The sequence below is a fragment of the Lagopus leucura genome, unplaced genomic scaffold (genome assembly GCF_019238085.1).
Source record: "Lagopus leucura isolate 7727_CA_CO unplaced genomic scaffold, USGS_WTPT01 Super-Scaffold_100004, whole genome shotgun sequence".
Lineage (NCBI taxonomy): Eukaryota > Metazoa > Chordata > Aves > Galliformes > Phasianidae > Lagopus > Lagopus leucura.
Window position 1 is genome coordinate 36,263,887 of NW_024962264.1, and position 19,606 is coordinate 36,283,492.

At 38.8% G+C, this 19,606-nt stretch overlaps 1 protein-coding gene across 15 annotated transcripts in view; it reads left to right on the forward strand.

Moving 5' to 3' along the window:
* Positions 1 to 19,606, forward strand: part of CAMK2D (calcium/calmodulin dependent protein kinase II delta) — a 158,815-nt gene that overhangs the window by 57,481 nt on the left and 81,728 nt on the right. For all 15 annotated transcript variants that reach the window (XM_042872079.1, XM_042872084.1, XM_042872085.1 and 12 more), the window contains exon 3: positions 5,794 to 5,853. In XM_042872079.1, coding sequence (XP_042728013.1) covers positions 5,794 to 5,853 — 60 coding nt within the window. The remainder of the gene's footprint in view (positions 1 to 5,793; positions 5,854 to 19,606) is intronic.

Below are 19,606 nucleotides of genomic sequence, written 5' to 3' on the forward strand. Positions count from 1 at the left end.
AAGGCCAACCATATCTTGGGTTGCATCAAGAGAAGCGTGACCAGCAGATGGAGGGAGGTAATTCTGTCCCTCTCCTCTGCTCTTGTGAGACCCCACCTGGAGTACTGAGTCCAGATCTGGAGCTTTCAACACAAGAAGGACATAGAGTTGTTGGAGCAGGTCCAGAGGAGGGCCACAAAGATGATCAGAGGACTGGAGCACCTTCCCTGTGAGGACAGACAGAGAGCTGGGGCTGTTCAGCCCGGGGAAGAGAAGGCTCCTTGGAGAGTACAGCAGTCTTTCAATACCTGAAGGGGGCCTACAGGAAAGCTGGGGAGGGACTTTCTATAAGGATAGGTGATGAAAGGACGAGGGAAATAGTTTTTAACTGGAAGAGGGTAGGTTCAGACGAGATATTCGGAAGAAATTCTTTAAATTTGAGGGCGGTGAGACACTGGTACAGGCTTCCCAGTGAGTTTGTGAATGTCCCCTCCCTGGAAGCATTCCAGGCCAGGCTGGATGGGGCTTTGAGCAGAGTGGTCTAGAAGGAGGTATCCCTGGTATCTCTGCCTATAACAGGGGCATTGGAACTAGATGATCTTAAAAGTTCCTTCCAATCCAAATCATTCTATGGTTCTGTGATATTCTGTGAAAATTATGTGCTGCAGCAATCTGAGTATCGTTACAAATAGTTTTGTCCTTTTACATTCTTTTACCCTTTTTGTTTCAGGTTCTTTGTTGCTTGAGTTGCCAGCCAGTGTGTTTGAAAACTAATACTCTGTTCCCTTTGGAAGAGTGCTTTGGCATTTCTCTCATCGTATTTCTTCTGCTGTAGTTTGCATAGTGGTGCTACTATCACAAATACATATTTGCTTGTTTGTAATGTAAGAAGATTAGTTGGTACTGATAGCCTTCTTCCTCCTTCTTGAAGTATTATTTGGACTGTTGAGTCTAAATTAAAGTTTGTTGCAGTATTGAACAGATGTAATTTTACAGGACTAAAATTAATTGTTTGTCATTGACCTGTCTCTTGACATAATTAGATGTGGATACTGATGTTTTTATTAAGAATGCCTTAACTGGTTGGTTGAAGTGATTCACCAAAAAAGAAGCGTTCGCTAGTTGAAGACAATTACCTGGAATTAAGTTGTCAAGATCTGTCAGGAGACCAGTCTTAATATTATCTCTTATATTATTATTTGATATAATTTGATAGTTTGCTTTCCAAATGCATGTAAAATAGGCCTGTCTGTCTCACTTCACTGAGATTTGTGTGAAGTTATCTTTAAGGAGCTGGTTCTGAATGTTTCAGACATTATCTGCCAAGCACCTCTCTGCTGTGAGATATCTGCTGCATCTTCAGCTAGATTTTGGTCAATACTCCCACCACAGTTTATGCATTTTCTGCAGGGGCTGTTGATATTTTATGTGAGACACTTCTTGCAGAGGGGGGCTATTGACATCCCGCTTCAGGATCACTGCCGCACACAGTTATGTACCTGCTGCTCCCAACTGCCCTACCGCTGCTGCTTATCTCGTCCTGAGTCTGTGCGTCCTGCCTAACAAGCTATGTGTAGAGCAGCACTTCTGTAGTGCGTAGTCTGAAGGCAGAGCACTCTTTAGGAAAGTAAAGTTGCAATTTTATAAGACAGTTTTTTGGCAGTAACACAGGCCACCAGACTCCTTTGCTGTTGCACTATACCGTCCTGTCTCAGCTGTGCTGGCAGAACCATCTGTGTAGCTATTCTGTGAATTTGGCTTTCTCACTCTTGGAGGACCTGCCCTGCATCTATATTTATATTAAATTATCTAAAAGTTGTAGCCCCTAATGCTTGATTTGAAAGAGTAGAGCAGTAGCTGTAAGCATGTTTCCACACAGCCCAGTAACTGCTCATTTGTTAAACATGTCTGCAAGTCTTCCAGTCAGCCCTCAGTTGATTGAGGAAGGAGAACTTTAGGATTGTGAAAGGTCTAGGGGGCAAAACATATGAGGAAAGCTGAGGTCCTGGGTTTCCTTGACTGAGAGCAGAGGAGGCTGAGGGGAGACATCATGGCAGCTGCAGCTCCTCCCAGGAGCTCTGCTCTCTGAGGACAGTGACAGGGCCAGAGGGATCAGCATGGAGCTGTGTCAGGGGAGGGACAGGCAGGGGTTAGGGAAAGTTCTGCACCAGTGGGCAGTGGACATGGAAGAGACTCACCGGGGCAGTCAGTGATCGTGGCCTGAGCTGCCAGAGTTCAAGGAGCCTTTGGACAGCATTCTCAGACATGGGGTTTGGATTTTGTGTGGTCCTACGTGGAGCCAGGGATTGGACATGGTGGTCCCTATGAGTCCCTTCCAACAGAACCAGATGTTTCATGGTTCTGTAATTGAGCTTGAACAGGAGAAATTATGACTGGAAAGGGGAGAGTGCCAAAGCAATTTATGGAGTAGAGCACCAGCTAAGAGGAGGATTTCAGGATTGCACTGTGGAATGCAGACACCTCAGGGGAGGGGCTTTTATAGTGTTTTTTTTCTTGTACCTTATTTAACTCTTATCCAGGAGACTCCAATGTCAGACTGGTATCAGAGGGACTATCTGTAATTACTTTGAAAGATAACTTAATAACACTGTTGTAATTTGAGAAAGAACAGATACCATAGTAGATCTTTAAGAGTTGGTTTAAAAAACAAACAAACAAACAAAAAAAAACCAAACAGATAATTTCTTCATTCATGCTGTAGTGTTTTGATGCCTAATGTTCTTTTGTAGATTAAGCTTTCTTATTCCTTGAATGCTAGTTACTCAACTTAGAACTTACTGGGGAGAAAGAAAAGTTAAGAATTTCCCCTTTCAGTTGTTAAGAGCTCTCAAATATAGTGCAAATAGCTCAGATTGCAGAGATAGCATAACCCAGATTACTTACATGACATCTGAAGTTTGAACTCTCATGGAAGATTGGTCAGTATAACATACTTAGATATCAAATTGGTGTTAGTTAAAATAATAGCAGTACAGACTCATCTTCAGGAACATTTTACAGCTTATTTCTTCTCTAATTTTGAAGAGTTATGAGGGCTGCTCTGAAAGTCTGCTCTTATTTCATTATGTTGGATCGTGACATCAGAAGTGGATGTTGATGGTATGGTAGCAGAGACTGAACCTTCCAATCAGTATTCCCTTACATTTTGTTGTTGTGTGACAGATGGCAGCAGAGGGGCAACCTGACATGGAAGTGTATATAAAACAAAAATTGAATTCTTCCATGTGGAAAACATTGCATCCACTGACATTCATTGGCACTTGCTGAATGTTTTTGGAGACCAAAGAGTAGATGTGGGCGCAGTGAGGTGGTGGGTGGTGTCAGGGGCAGTGGATCACCTCCATTGCTGCAGATTTTTATGAGCATAGCGTGCAGGCTTTTGCTCACTGCTGGCAAAAATGCATAGTAATGGTGGTGACCTATGTTGAAAAAATAGTGTTTTGTAGCTGAGAATTTGCTCTGTCAAATAATGTTATTGTGTTCTTTGTACCTATTATAGTTTTCATAGAAGTAAATAGGAGGCAATACTTTCAGAGGCAACTTTCAGAGCAACTTACTATTTTTAGCTAATGTCATGAAATTGGATCTAAGCTGTTTTTCTGCCTCTTGATAAATGCTTAGTATTCTGAGCTCCCATAGAAAGTATGGGGCTGAAAATGAGAAATCTGTTGGTATATGAGCCAACAGTGTGCTCTTGCGGCTTGGAGGGCAAATGGTATCCTGGGGTCCATCAAAAGAGGGGTGGCCAGCAGGGACAGGGAGGTGATTGTCCCCCTCTACTCTGCTCTTGTGAGGCCCCATCTGGAATACTGCATCCAAGTGTGGAGCCCCCAGTACAAAAAAGGCAGGGAGCTGTTGGAGAGGGTCCAGAGGAGGGCCATTAGGATGATCAGGGAACTGGAGCACCTCCCCTATGACGACAGGCTGAGGGAGCTGGACTTGTTCAACCTGGAAAAAAGAAGGCTACAGGGTGACCTCACTGCAGCCTTTCAGTACCTAAAGGGAGCCTACAAACAGGAGGGGAATCAACTCTTTGAGAGGGTAGATAACAGAAGGACAAGGGGAAATGGCTTTAAGTTGAGGGGGGGAAGATTTAGGTTGGATGTCAGGGGGAAGTTCTTTACTCTGAGAGTGGTGAGGTGCTGGAACAGGCTGCCCAGAGAGGTTGTGGATGCCCTGTCCTTGGAGATGTTCAAGGCCAGGTTGGATGGGGCCCTGGGCAGCCTGGTCTAGTATTAAATGGGGAGGTTGGTGGCCCTGCATGTGGCAGGGGGTTGGAGATTCTTGATCCTTGAGGTCCTCTCCAACCCTGGCCATTGTGTGATTCTGTGATTACAGAACTAAGCAGTAGGCAGTAGCTGACTAATTTAATTATACTCAAATTTTGTATTTAATTACCTGAGTTACCTCTAGCTGGGGTCTAGAGAGACTGTTGCTGATGATGAAATAAGGAAATAAATATCTGAATTGGTCCTGCCAAACACTTAAATGTAAGACCCTAAAATACGGCTTCAGTCTTTTTTCCATTCTGCTGTGTGTGTCGGTTTTGGATCATGACATTAAAGATGGTAACAAAATGAACCAATGTCAGTAAGACACAAAAATGAATCAGAATTAGAAAGCATTATGTGTTTACTGCCCATAGCATTTTGAAAACAGGGATTGTGTCCTCATATGTAACGTTGGTATTATTGGTGTAGTTTTGATAGTATTTTACAGATAGTATTTTGATAGTATTGGCCGTTTTCTTTGTACAGGTACAAATACTAAAATGAAATATTTTCTCATACCATACTTAAATCATTTCAGGCAAGTTCTGATCAGTAGTTCCTCTGTAGCCTGTCATTCTGTCATAATTCTCTATCCATATTGCCCAAAGAAATCTTTTTGTATATTCGGTTGTGTTACAAACTATAAATTCATTTGCATGTGTTTAATCTTTACTGTCTGACACTAGATATTGTGATATACCCAAAAACCTCCAGGTATTTCCAGTGTAAACAATTGCACACCTTCCAAGCTCTCATTTATTGTATAAAACAAGTACTGTATTACTCTGTTAACCTGTAGTGGAAATGCTAAGACGTAGCCTGAACCAGAGTTGAGCATCTAGTGGGAAGGCAGGGCCAACAATTTCATCAAAACGAAGCTAAACCTATACAGTGGTATATTGCCTCTTACTGTTTTTAGGCATTGGTGGCATATGGGGAAAGTTCAAACCTACTGCCTATTGCTTCTGCTCAAAGGCTGCAAAGGATTGAATGGCAGAAGGGTGGGAGGGACGAAGAGATGATATACCTGGACACAAGTGTTTAGTATATTTTCAGGTTAATGAACAAACCACTTTCTACAGAAATTTCTAATAACAAATTGCATTGCAGTGAGAAAGTGTTGGAGGAATGCTGGCATGCTGTTGGGGTGATTGCCATGTGTTGAACAGTGTACCTGGTATTATTATTAAAAGAGTTAACAGAAATTAAGATAGTACCAGAGATGCGGATTGTCTTTATTTTGATTAATGCTATAACATGGTTTATAGCCTGATAATTATAGGTCAAGCCATGAATATTTCCATTACATTGGCAGTTTGATTTTTCTACTGGAGCAGTGCCTGCAGTAGTCCATCAAAGAAGAGGTTAGATGCAGTAACCTGATGCAGTATTGCAAACAGTGTAAACTCTTAATGGATCTAAATAAAGTATTTTTTAAAGACTTTTTTTCTTCATAAAGCAAATGTGCTGTATTATGTTCAACTTACACTAAAAGGAAATACTGTGCTTTCCTTTGTTGCAGATCACCAGAAACTGGAAAGAGAAGCTAGAATCTGTCGTCTCTTGAAGCATCCTAATATCGGTAGGAACATTTAATTGCTTTATACGGTAGATAAGAGTTTTGAAAATTGAGGAAAAACACAAAATAACATACAAATAGCAGCTCAGAGAAGTGAAACGGAAATATCTTCAGGCAAGACTGTTTCTTTATACTCTGGTGCTCCTATGTAGTTGTTCTATGAGATATCATATCCCAACAGATCACCGAGAGCAATGCATAATGTTCTCATCTTCTTTGAGCTATTACTCTGCCATCAATGAGCTGTCTGTGCCAGGTGTTTGGGGTTTTTTTGAGCAGTGTGTAGGAGGAGTTATTTCCAGTACTGCTCATGACTTCTTGAGACCTGCTGAATTTCATGTACCAGCATATGTTGCAAAAAGAGACAGACCAATGTCAATAAACTTAGTGTTGTTTTTACTGAGCTGCTTATTTTATCCTATTTTACTCTGTATATTCTTTTCTCCTGTAGAAGAATAAGTTGATGCAAAAAACTCCTCTCCCTTTATTTCTAGAACTATATGTTTTCTACTCTAGCATTCATGAAAAGCATTGAAAAAGTGTGTTTGTTTCTTTTTTCCCCCCCATGGGTTTTCTGTTTGATTTTGAGTAGAAAAAAATGAGTATTTTGAACTTTAAGTAGTTGGAGTTAAGTTCTTCAGACACTGAATTGCATGCTGGTTGTCTTAAAAACAGTGAGCGCTTTAAACCAGTGCATGTATTTGGTTTTCTCGAAGCTCTTGGCAGTCTCCTTGCTCTTCCTTCTGATTAGCTGTTCTCCTTTTCATTTTTAACTAACAAGAGTGACCTTTGTGACCTTTTTAGTCTAATCCAATTGTATGCCTAGGAAAGAAACAGCTTCTTCCTTTTAATAATAATTGTAAATGGAAAACAGATAAACCACAGCTCAAAATGGAGTATCGAATCTTTGAAAAAGCTCTTATACTGTCTCAAAGGCTTAGAGGTTTCATGTGCAAATTTGGATAATGAGGAAGAGTAGTGTTATGGACATTATTTTGTCCCTAAAATTTGTGCATTATAAAGTGATGGAAGACAGTGGAGGGAATGACAGTGATAATTTTCTACGGTAGTTCAACCTTGCTCTAGTTTTGTTAGAGTATATTTGTGAATTTGAACCTCTCAGGGAAGATGAATAGAAAACTATAATAAACTGAGTAAGTGCAAGAGCTGAAATGCACAGAACTCTATGGAAGCAAATATCTTAATTGTTTTCTTTTTTTTTTAGCTTTGAGTAGCTTGAAAAAACATTAGGACATAGTCTAGATTCTTTTTGTCAGACCAACTAATTCATGTAGTGTTTATATATTTGTGAATGTATGACTTGAAATGGGAAGATACGACAGCTTTGGTGACAGACAGGGTTATGTAAGTCAACATAAGTTCCATGCTTCATTACCTGCTCCAAGGTATGTAACTGAGTGAATGAACTATGAAGTAGGAAAAGCCATCCTGTTCTAGGCCTGCCTGAGAGAAAATTTTCATGATACAGAATTAACAGGCCAGGGGCTTAACAGCAGGCATTAAACTCTGTCCTTGTTCAATTTCTACTGTCAACTATTCCGCCAGCCCTGTTTTACTTACTTTTTGCTCCATGGTTTCTTCTTCACTATCTAGCTATCTAGTCATGATGCCTTGTGAAGAGTGTAGAAAAAATGCCTAAGAGGAAAGTGGATTAAAAATATGTATTTTTTCTGTTCTCCTTTTTCGCATCTCTGACATTTCAGTCTTACATAATATGTACATGGAGGTTTATTTAGAAAATACAAGACTGCCTCATCATCTTCACAGACAGTTATTCTTTAGCAATACATATTGCTTATATTCTGATTTCTGCCTCTTCATCCCTCATCCCTTTGCATTGGAGCAATTGTAGTATAATGACAGCCAGTCAATTTTGTGTTTAAAAGAACATACATTCATTTCAGCTTCCACATGTGTTCTTTGGATAAGCATGAAATTGTAAACAGTAGCTGTTCTAACATATAACTTCTTACTGTTTGGCAGATGAGTTTTATCCCATTTTTTCTTTATAGAAAATTATTTATTTACCCAGAAATACTTCAGAAATACGCAAACATCCTTATCTGCCACAAAATTAAAATTCTGCTTCCTTCGTAGACTGTTTTATTCTCCTTATTTTTGATTGCTTATTAGTATAGTAAAAGATTGAGTACCCTCCTTTTGTGTAACATTACTCTGTTGAAACACAGTTAATCGAGGTTCTCTATATTTTTGTCACTCCAGACTTCTGGGGATTAAAATGAAACAAATCCATTGGCTGAACTTCAGGCCTTGAAGGGAAACTTCATGCCAGCTCTGAGTACCTTCCTCTTGCTCATCACAGTGCTACTTTCTTTTTCTAGCAGTAACATTGAATGCTACCCCTCTCCTTTGCTAACATTTCTTGAGTAATTTAAGCTGCTGCCTCTATTAAATTGTGGTAGCAAACTTTGGGCAAACAGCTCAAGCTCCTGTAGTCACAATGCTCCATCAACTTGTGCTGGACTATGGCAGTTTGTACAGCTGTCTGATTTTCAGTATTGTTGATTTCTCCAATTCTTACCGTAATTAGATTATTGTAGCAACATCACTGTATACACAATTTATTTCCTTGTTATGTCTTAATAACATAATTTAGTTTAAAATTGAAGACGTGACTGTTGGTTAATCTTGCTCTTTGGAGAACCTAGTACTTTCTATTTGCATGATTTCTTTAGTTATGTTAAAAATATACCTCTATTACTGAGCAAATGCAGAGGATTTTTGTTATCTTGAGCAACTATTATCTTTATGGCTATTCAATGTACTAATGCTTCCAATTTAGTAGTTTAGAAATTTCTAAAGGAAACATGTAGTTATACAACTCTTCATCATGAAATCCATTGTCACTGACTTGTTTTTCAGCTTTTATCTTCCTTTGGTAAATTTTTATTTCTTGGTCTTTTAATTTTAGATGAAGTTGTATTTTAGCAGTCTGATTTTTAGTAGTCTGTGTATTTTTGCGAATATAACACTGTTACATGATCTTATTATTCTTATGATGTTGATTTAGAGCCTACTGCAGTAATTCTGGTTTATGAGATAGTAACAGTTAATTAAAAATTATATTAGCCCAGTGATACAAGTCCTGACCCACTCTGGAAAAATTGCTGATTCAGTTGTTTTGGGGCTGTTGTTTTTGGTTTTGTTTACAGGTTGAGTTTGTTCTTTCCAGGTTTATACTGAACTGGGGAGTTTTTTCCTCAATCAGACTTCAATTTTTTCTCTCTTTAGCTAATGCAAGAGCTATTGCCACCTTTATGTTCCTACTTGTCAAAAGCTGTACACAACAAAAGTTGTAAATAACCAGAACCTCCTGGTTTTCACATGGCAGTACTAACACATCTGGTTTCATTGGAGTGCACCATTCCTTCCCTTTCTGCTGCTGCTGCTGCCTCCTCCCCCTGCTCAGTAGATGATGTGTAAGGTACATTAAGCAAACAGAATCCACTAGCTGACAGAACAAGTCTGGCTCTGATGAACCTTCAACCCTTCCCAAAAGGCCACAGCAGATTTTACTGACATGTGGCAGCCCTCTGGGTGATAAATGAAGACCTCCTGGCAACAGGACAGGTTGTCCCTAAATGGCTTTGTAAGCCAGGATATTTAGAGGTAAGTAGGACTGCCAAGCAAAAACGGTGCCATGTCAACTCTAATAGGCCTAAGCCAGCTGTTTGCAGATCTGTTTGCATAGCTGCAGTCAGAGTGGAGCTGTGGCACTGCTGACCAGCATAAGTTGCTGTACTTTCAGGACAGAATGGCAGAAGATTTTTTTGTTTTTGAAGTCGCATAGCTGGACCTGCATGTGAAAATGTAGGGCAGTATTTTTCTAATGGAATATGGCTTTGCAACAGAAGAGGCAGTCTAGATGCCTGCTATGCCAGGCAAAAACAAATCTCTTAGCTAATTTCATAAATGCATTGGTGTCTGTTTGCAGTCTACTCTGGTTTCCATACTTTGACTTGGGTACGTCCTATAAATTGCTGAGGAAATTGGTAGCAACCAGACTTGGAATTCATCCTCATCCATTTAATCATGCTTGTGTTCATCTTAGTTATTCAGACATACAGCTTAACACATGAAGGAAAGGAGGTAAAGCCTTCATTTTGAGGTGTTCTCATCAGCACAAATAAATAGATAAATCAGCACTGAATTTGTTAAATCCCCCATGTGATGGAAAAATAAGAAACTTCATATTGTCTGATCCATTTTGGACAAAAGGTAGTTAAGGACGTAGATTTCTGTCACTCTTTATGTGAGACACCTTGTCCTTTATGTTTTACTTTCACCAAGTCTATGCTTTCACATAAATTTGTGTGAAGAGAAACACTTCTAGTATACAGCGAAGGTGGAGTCAGTAAATCCCTTCTGAATTTCTTTTGACTTACTGTGACAAAGTCGAGAATAACTCAGCTAGTGTTAGTTCAGTTACAGTATTAACCCAATGTGGAATACAAATGAGGCTTCTTCAGATTGGTAGATGTAGTTCTTCAGCACAGTATTTCTCTGAGCTTAATTACATTTTTTACTCTTCACCTGAAAACAAAAAGGCAACAGACCAGACTGTAAGAGTAATAACACAATTCTTATACAGTGAAAATCAAATTCTCAGCTACGTAAATTGGTACTCAGTAAATGGGAATATAGCAACTATATGTTAAGTATTTGTAGAAACCAGAAATCTATAGGACAGTGTGTGTAAAGCTTACTTTAATTGTTTACTGCTTAGATAAGAAAACCAGTTCAATAATTTAAAATCTCTTGCATTGAATTTTATTAATTTATAATTTTTGTGAAGTATAAGATAAACCACAGCCCTTGAGTGAGTTAAAACAGAAAAAAAAAAAAAAAAAAAAACACAAATAAACCAAAGATATTACATGACTTTATACTTAATGTAACAGGCAGTTTAATCATATTATTAAAAATAAAAGCACAGATACAGTATTCACACTCAACTCTGTCTACAGTATGTAGGCAGACGTGCATCAGTAGAATACAGAAGCTGTTTTTGTGACAGCTATTTGTGAAATTAAATGCACTGTCATAAGATTGACATAGGCAGGAATGCATGAGGGACCATTATGTTTTTCACTGCAACTGACTTTTTTGCAGTCTTTTTTCTCAGCGGTTCTTTATATGCATTTCATTTCTTCAAATAGTTGAAGTAGTTGGGAATGTAAAATCAGTATTTAAGATGAAGAGACTGAAGGCTTTCACCTCTGATGCTGTTAAGAATTTGTTGGGGAAAGGCCTTTGTGGTATTTCTTTCAATATTATTACTTTTTTCAGTAACTTTCAATGTGCCAGGTATCAGATAATGTTATCTGTCTGAATGCCAGAGCAATGAACTGTAAAGGCAAATTTATTAGGTGTTGCACCTTCTATTTCTATTTCAGTTAAAGCAAAATCCTTTTATTTTGTTAAGAGCACCACAGAGTCTTTTGGTTTTACTCTTCTGGGTTACTGTGAAACATAAAAATGTGCTTTAGCACCAGCAATAATGTTACTTTTTGCCACACTACACTATTTTCTTTCCTTTAAATGGAGGACAAGATTATTCTATCTCAATACTGTGCTGTGGAAATAAGACCTCACCAAGACTGATTGCAAATGTTGTCATTTTTGACATTAGAAGTTATATACATAATTTACACCAAAACAGGTAATAATAAAGTACAAATCAAGCAAGAACCAGACTGTGAAGGACTTTCCTTGCCTGCTTATAGTTAGTTTTGTACGTTTTCTTAAACGCATGAAAATTCTTTTCCTAATGTATCCAGCCTTTTCTAAGTATGTTTTCTTTGCGTAAAATCAGCTGTGCTTGTGTAGCTAGTAATTTAAAATGTAAAATAGACTAATCCACAGAAAGAAAAAGTGGAGTTCTAACATCTCTCTTGAGGAACCTGCTGCAGGGGGTCTGTGCTTGGAGAGCTGCTGCACCTCCCATTTGATTTTCCTTCTGCTTACTGTCTGTATATGCTTAATGGAAGGAAGAGTCTGGTCGTTGCACCTCTGACTTCAAGAACCATAGAAATAAGACTGATGAAAATGAATTGCTCTTTTTACGGATTGATCTTTGAAAATCTACATTTTTTTTTGTTTGAAGGGCTTGTGTATTATGAATCTGCAACCACATGTTATACATATGCATAGACATCATGACTCCCAGCTTAACCACAAATATGTAATTTTCCTCTGGACCTTTTCCTCCAAAAACATAGACCTCTGTTACTGAAGCTATTTTTTTTTTTTTTTCTTTCAGTAAAGCTAGCAGATATTTTTAGAGCATTTTTAGGGGATGTTATAAGTTCTGTTCCCTTTGCTTTGTTACAGATAATATTGTTCACGGATTACTAGGTGAACACTACATTGTTTCTCATGTTTTATATTCAAAATGTCAGTAAAAACTAATCTGTGGACGTCTTGCTTGAGTTGGAAAACAAACTGAAAAAAGGTGGAAGTATATTCAGTAGTGTGGACTTATCTCATTGTTTGGATAGCTTTCGCACAAGCCTCGCATGAGTGATACAAATGCAATTATAGCTTTGAATTCTGTTTCGACCTGCTTCCTTTTCCAGAAGAAAACAGAATTAACATTCAGACAGCATTTGTTCCCCAAGCAACCTCCATCAGTCAATTCAGAGCAGTTTGTATCCTAATCTGAAGAGAGTGGAATGTCAACATTACTAGTGGGGAAGCTGGGAGGAGTTGGGATGTATGTGCTCCTGGAAAAGGAGGTGAAAGTGTTTGCCTGTTGTTTGCACCTCAGAGCTGACTCCCATCCTCAGCCTTCCACACTGCTGCTGCTTTAGCTCCCTGCCATGTGCCAAAAAGGACATTTGGAGATGGCAACAGAAGGAGAGAGAAGGCAGAAAGGGTGGCATGGCTGGTGGGAAGGAGAGGAAAAAGGATAAGGCAAAGGTATACGAGCTAGGAGGAGTGAGAGGCTTAAGGAAGGTCTCCAGATTTTCAGAAAGGATTGTTCTGACTGAAGTGACTGTAAATCAGGACATGAACTTTGGGAGCTCACTGTGATAGTATGGCTTGGGTTCAACTTAAGAATTATACTGCTCCTTTTCCAAAGATGATAAATACATAAGAATATGATTAAGAGAGGCAATCCCAGGGGCTATTGCATCTTTCCAGACATTTTGCTTTACTTACATGTCCCACTCCCTGCCAAGTGTCACAAATCATGGAGTCGTGAGAGTTGGGAGGGACCTGTGGAGCTTATGCAGCCTCAAACTCCTGCACAAGCCATGCCGAGTAAAATCAAGTTACACTGGCCCCGTCCTGACATTGAAGCATCTCTAGTGAAGGAGGCTGCATAGCCGTGCTGGGCTCTGTCCCAATGTTTGACCATCTTTCTGTTAACAAAAATAAATAAATAGAAGTGTCTTTATGCCCAGCTGGTTTTTTTTTGCATATTCCAACATGTGGCTGTTGCCTCTTGCCTTGCCATTTGCATCTTAGAGAAGGCTGTTTCTGTCTTCTCAACAGCCTCCCTGTTGGCAGCAGGATGATGTAATGCAGTTCACCTGGCCCCTCCTCACGTGCTGCCTGCAGGACCCTGGTCCTCTTAGTGGCCATCTGCTGGAGAGTGCATGGAAGACATTGTAGTTAGAAGTAAATAAAGCTGTGCTAATAAGTCCTTGCAGTGTGCTGATGCAAAAACTTCCTGAGTTTCTTCAAATGCGCCAGATACGATGTAATTCAGGTTGTTGCCTGTTTGCGTGCTTTTGATCCTAGATCTGAGCATTGCACTACTGTGTTCCTAGGATGCTTTCATGGATGAGATACAACAGGGGAAGATTATTTTAGGGTCTTTTTTTTTTTTTCCCCCTAATAAATCTGATGTTAATAGTGCGTAGAATTATCAATCAATGAGCAAGCTAATGAAAAGTGGATGTTCTCCAATACAACTGCAACTCTATAGAATATTTTTGTTCTCTTTTTGAAAAAACATCCGCTTTCATGTTTAAGTGGACAGTAACATTCTTACATTCTTAATGAAAGAGTAATTTTACAAAAACTGTAAACAGAGCCTGGCTTCTTTTGGAATGTGGTTTTTAATTAGTTCTAAGTCATGCATTTTATAAACATACCACTTCTGTGTTGTATCGCATGGAAAAAACTCCTTTTGCTCATTCATTCTTCTTGTGTGTCATATTGTTTTCTTCTTCACCTTTACCATGGAATGCCCATTCAGTAAGAGATTTTACAATCTCTTGGATATTGATAGTTGCACACAGAAAACCGGTTGCTTACTAAAAATGTAGAATTTTACTTAAAAGGAAATGAATAAAGTGAAACTGTGCAATGCTGTGACAGTAGAAGGCTGGCCAAACCTGAGTCCTTGGTTCTTCTTGATTTACCAGTGTAGACCTACGGTGTTTTCTCTGTCTCTGCTACTTTTGGGACTGGTTACAGAACAGATTATTCTGGTCTCTTGTTCTGAAGGAATCCTAAGAGAAGTCACTGCATGGTTTTTCCTTGCTCAGATTGTGTTTGTGGTAACTGTGGTAATTTAATGATGAGAGCGACCACCTCTGTTAAAATGCTGACCAATGCACTGCACAAAAACTGCATCTAGAATTTGAAGAGCTTCTTGCCTACTCCTGTGTTTCCCTGAGAAGAATTCTCCTGTACAAGTACTTGCCACAGCAAAATGAATGCTTATTGTTTTTTAAACAGCTGTAGGCCTGTCCTAATCAGGATTCCCGGCAGACTGCTTATTTGGTAGTGTTGGTAACTTTGCTGGGGTGTTACCCTCTGATGTCTCTCTGCATGGCAGCTATGTGCTGGTGCCAGTCTGGCTAGCCTTACCCTTATGCGCAGTGGGTGTGGGGAAAGAATTGATCAGGTTCAAACTGTGACAGCTGTTCCGCAACCATCTCCTGTCATGGTCTAACTTGTAGCATGCATTTCAGATGTCCTTTAGGATTTTCCTCACTCGTTCATGTTTGCCTTAAAAAAATCACAAGTTTACTTTTCATCATGAAGGGAGGCAGTTGTGTTCTGCTGCTAAAGAAAATAGCTGTCAAAGCCATGGTGTACCAAAAGATGTTAGCTGGACTGGTGTCTCAGTTGTTGACATACCGCAACCTAACATGTAGAGTGACTGCTTTTTCCCTGCAAATGGGAGACTGTGCTACCTTATTGCCCATAGATAAATATCTCATAATTGCTTGGTTCAGTTTGTTTTTGCAGATTTGTGCACTGGAGCTTTTCTTACTCCTTCTAAAATGCTGATCCATGATTTTTTTTTCTGTTGATATGGGTTTAATGATACCTCTCTCCTCCCAGTCACCTTCCAAACTTGGAAGTTCTTTTTTTAGTGGCTTCACCAGTGTGTTAGTATTCTCATAGACTGCCCATGAGAATGTGCTTCTAATTTTAGTTTGTCCTCTGGATGACTATCTCCTTTAAATACATCCACCTTTTCATTACAGTCATACTGAGCTAAACATGGCTCTCTGTTCGTGATGCTAGTATATCAAAGGTGTTCTGGTACTGTAATGAAATCCTCAGCTTCTGCTTCTGTGCTGCACAGCAGCGAGTAGCAGTCATGAGTATCAGGAGTTGTATAGTCCAAGCAATGTTTTTTTTTTAAATGAATTTATTAATGCATTTACTTACCAGGTGACCTTGAGAGTTACTGAACTGTGTCCCTTCACTACTTGATCTTCTGTCAGTGCAGTTATTGCTGATACTATGTTGAATTTTGTTGTGCAATCTAACTGGGAAAGGTAGGTTGATAAAGATATAATTGCAGCTGACCAGCTGGCAGCTATCTTCTGTAGGTTATATATTTTGGGAGTTACTGGTTGTACTAAACAGGCAGCCTAACGATAAGAATATTTCAAGAGTGTTTCAACAGCAACTAATAGTCTGTTTTTATGAATATAGACTGGCTTCCTGCTCTTTGTTGCAGCTTTTCCATCCAAGTCTGTGTGGGTTTCCACAGAGCTAATTACAATCTTATAAATGGTCCCGTGGGACAGGACAAACTGTCTAATTTCCATTTATTGTGAGACGGTGATTAAAAGACAATGGCAGTTTTTCATCATAAGCCTCAAGTTTGTCATCTGTTAAGTTAATATGCATTCCCCGCCTTTTGTAAAACAAACCCTTTCAATCATTTGGAATCATTGTTTGCTTGTAAACTTGCATGTTATGAAAATCATAGTAATTTATAGTTGTCCTCCATTCTGTTTGCATGATTTACTGTGGTAGTTAATTGATAGAGGGGAAGCCACACTGACTCAGAAATTTAAAACCGGCATTTTTGAGCTCAGCCAAGTGGATGGAGATGAAATGGGATTATTACCAAAGCATTTTGTCTTGATTTTGTACACTGTATTGCTCTGTCTTATACTGTTAAGTTACTGAAAGTTTTAACTGCTTATATGTTATCTTGATTAATAGTAAAAACATTTGGTTATTTAGGTTACTGGAAATTTTTGTTCACTAGACTTGACATAGTATAGAAGGCTGCAGTATTATACTGATAGCTAGAAATAGAAGTCCAGTTATGGTAACCTCGTTTTTTCACTTAAGAGTTTTCAGACAATACGATTTTTCAAGTTGTTAGAGATCACAGAAAACAGACTTCTTTTTGTCCTCATTGCAAACTGAAGCACAGTGTGAAGATGCCTAGCCTACTCTTGATTTTTGTTTCTGCTGTTGTCGAAGAGCAGGCAAAGATAGTCATGCCAATACAATTAAACTAATACAAGAAAACACATCAGCTTGTTTAGTTTGAGCATCTCCACACCAGGTTACCATTTGCATGAAAGGTATACCGTAGGAAACATGCTAACATGCTGTGACAATAGCAACTACAAATTAAAATATTTATCTGTGATTATTGTGTGCTAAATTATGCCCTGCTGAGAAGAGGGGGAAGTAGGAGTAGAAAGCCTTTTGCTTCATCAATAATCTTTGGAAACATCTTGAGCAAGTTGGAGGTAGCTAGAATTGTTGTTTTCTGTGCTGTGGCCCATGTGGGATGTTCCATCTTTGCCACTTGTTTGGGAGAGGTAAGTTGTTTCACCTCCTGTAATCTGCCATTCTGTGCATTAACGCAGTACAAGATATGGTGTTTTAGCTCTGTTTGTGGCAATAAAGGAAAACTCAGTGGTGCAACTTTATTTTAATATTCAAAAAAGCTACATGAGTCATATTTTCTTCTTGGCTGCACAGGTTCTAATCAGATCCTAATAAAACCTGTGTAATTGTTCTTTTCCACAACAGTTGTAGATTCCTCAGGAAACTGATGAATGAAGAAGTGTATTCTCAACTTTCCTCTTGCTACGAAAAAATTTTTGCATAAGAAATTGAATCTGAAGTCTGAGAGATATCAGTGTTTTATATGACACAAAACACAAGGAGTCCATCTTTGGGTTTACCTTACTACTCTCATATCATAGGATATTTGGGACTGTTGTTCATGAAAGTTGTCACCAGGGACAGAGATGTGATTTGTGTGCCTGTTACAGTTCTGTTGTTTTCGGTCTTTTCCTCAGAGCTAGCAACATGAAATAGAACATTTGGGGACCGAATCTTATGAAGATGGCTTTGGCTTTGTTTTTTTCATGCACAGATATAAAAACAGCTATCAGATAAAATGACAGAGGATAACTTTACAGTGGTACAGTATAAACACAGGAAGATACCAGATTCATCCCCAAACTAAAGAATGTAAAATGTTAATGGGGCAAAAAAAATGTTTCTTTTTTGCTATTCATCTTGGCTGGTACAAGCCATTTACAAAACAATATTTTTATTCATATTTTATTAATGAAAAGGTTTAGTTTTTTTTCTAGAAAAGTTTACGCAGGCTTCATTTTCTGCAAAATAAAAGTGTAGTCAGTATGTACAGAAGTTTTCAAACAGTGTTGTGAAACATTTCACAGATCTGAAAGATTAGTGGAGTAAGCATGAACTGCAAGAAATTTTACTACATGTTTATAAAATCTGAAAAGGTGGAATTGTTTTGTGTCTGCTTTGGATCCTTTGCTTACGAATCATGTAGGAATGGCTGTATTGAAATATATTGAAAGCCAGCCTAGCTGGTGTCCCCAGGAGCACGTGCAGAGGCCTGGGGAAGAACATGGAGGGACATGAATAGTAATGCTTTCCTGCTCTCCACTAATTGTAGGCCAAGAGCTTCCTAAGCAAATGAATTTGCATGTATGTTAGTAGCAGTGTGAATCTCTTCCATGAAGATGACTTTATTGCCCTTCAACTCATGCTGGAGTTTTTGCTGGAGCAGATCCATGGCCTGAAAGCATTCAGAATACATCATTTTCCGATCTCCAAGAACTGTTGCACATTAGAATAATATTATGCAACATATGCTAGAAATAGTTTAGAGGTGGTGTAGTGGTTTGGTATCTGAGCTTTTTTACTTATGGTTTTAGTTTGGAAAAATATTGAAGTCATTTTAATCCCACATTCTGATGTTTAATATTGCAGTTAAAAATGCTTAGAGGAGTAGAGGATAAATGATTTGTCTTGATGTCAAACTAAGTAGACAGTTATTAAATTCCAGATGCTTTCCAAAGGTGATACCTACTTCGATCAAATAAATCCGCGTGCACTGTTGGTGACTGTACTTCATAAAGATGGGTTGGTCTTAAAAACTGAGCTCAGATGCATTTGTTTGTGTCTGATGTTTATAGCCACTTTGCTAAAAGGTGTAACTACCTTTATAACATCATTAATGTCTCTTAAGCTTCCCTGTCTTATAGAAAGGATAATTATAAAATGTATTATCTTCCCTGCGTAAGTGGAATGTTTCAAGATCGTGCTGACTTCTGTTGCTTACAGAGCTAATGATTAAACATATTTGGTCTTTCATTAGAGACTGGTAATAGGAGCTACGTTTGGTTAAACACCAGCGTGGTTCTCTGTATCAGAACAACGGTACTTATTCTGTAGGAAGTGAAATTTTATGTCCATTTGCATATGGAAGTTATTCCAACTTGAGCAAACGCTGATCTATTTTTAAACTGATGTAGTTAGTTTTTGTGGCCATCTACTGTTGTGTAAACTAGGAAATTGTTTTGGTTTAAATTAGCTGATGTTTTAAGATGAATTAAAAGCATATAAACTTTGTTTCTGTGCGAATGTAATAGTATAAACTAGAGCATTTTTCTTTTGTATCCAGAGGTCTTAATAAGCAGTATTGTAGTACTCTGTCTCCAGTTTCCAGTAAGAAATAAGTTAAAATAAAGTTTCTTTGTATATTCTGTTGTCGTCTTCTCAAAGAGTGGAACGACAAGAACCCCACGAGACAGCCTTGCATGAGAATAAGTTAAAGCTTGAAAGGCAAAAGAGAAAATCACAGCAAACAAATTAAATTCTTTTATTTTAGTACTAAGGTTGGGAATTAAATGCGATGAGGCTATTTAATTTATATTCTCCCTGAAGTGTAACTGATGTTAAGTAAAGTCTCCCTTAATTCTTCTTCTGCCAACTCATCTGTCTGTACGCAGCATTTGGTGGTGGCTCTTGAGTTGTGCCAAAGGAGCATGCAACGCTGTGCACCTTAGCAATCCTGACCTCTGCACTGCTCTTTTGGCTGCAATGTGTGGCCTCTGGCAGTGGGGCAGGGTGCTCGCAGCGAGTGGCTGGAGTGTCCGCCCACTGCTTCTTCCCTTGTACTGGAAAAACCAGGACTTAAAATAACATCAAGGTGTCTTTTGGC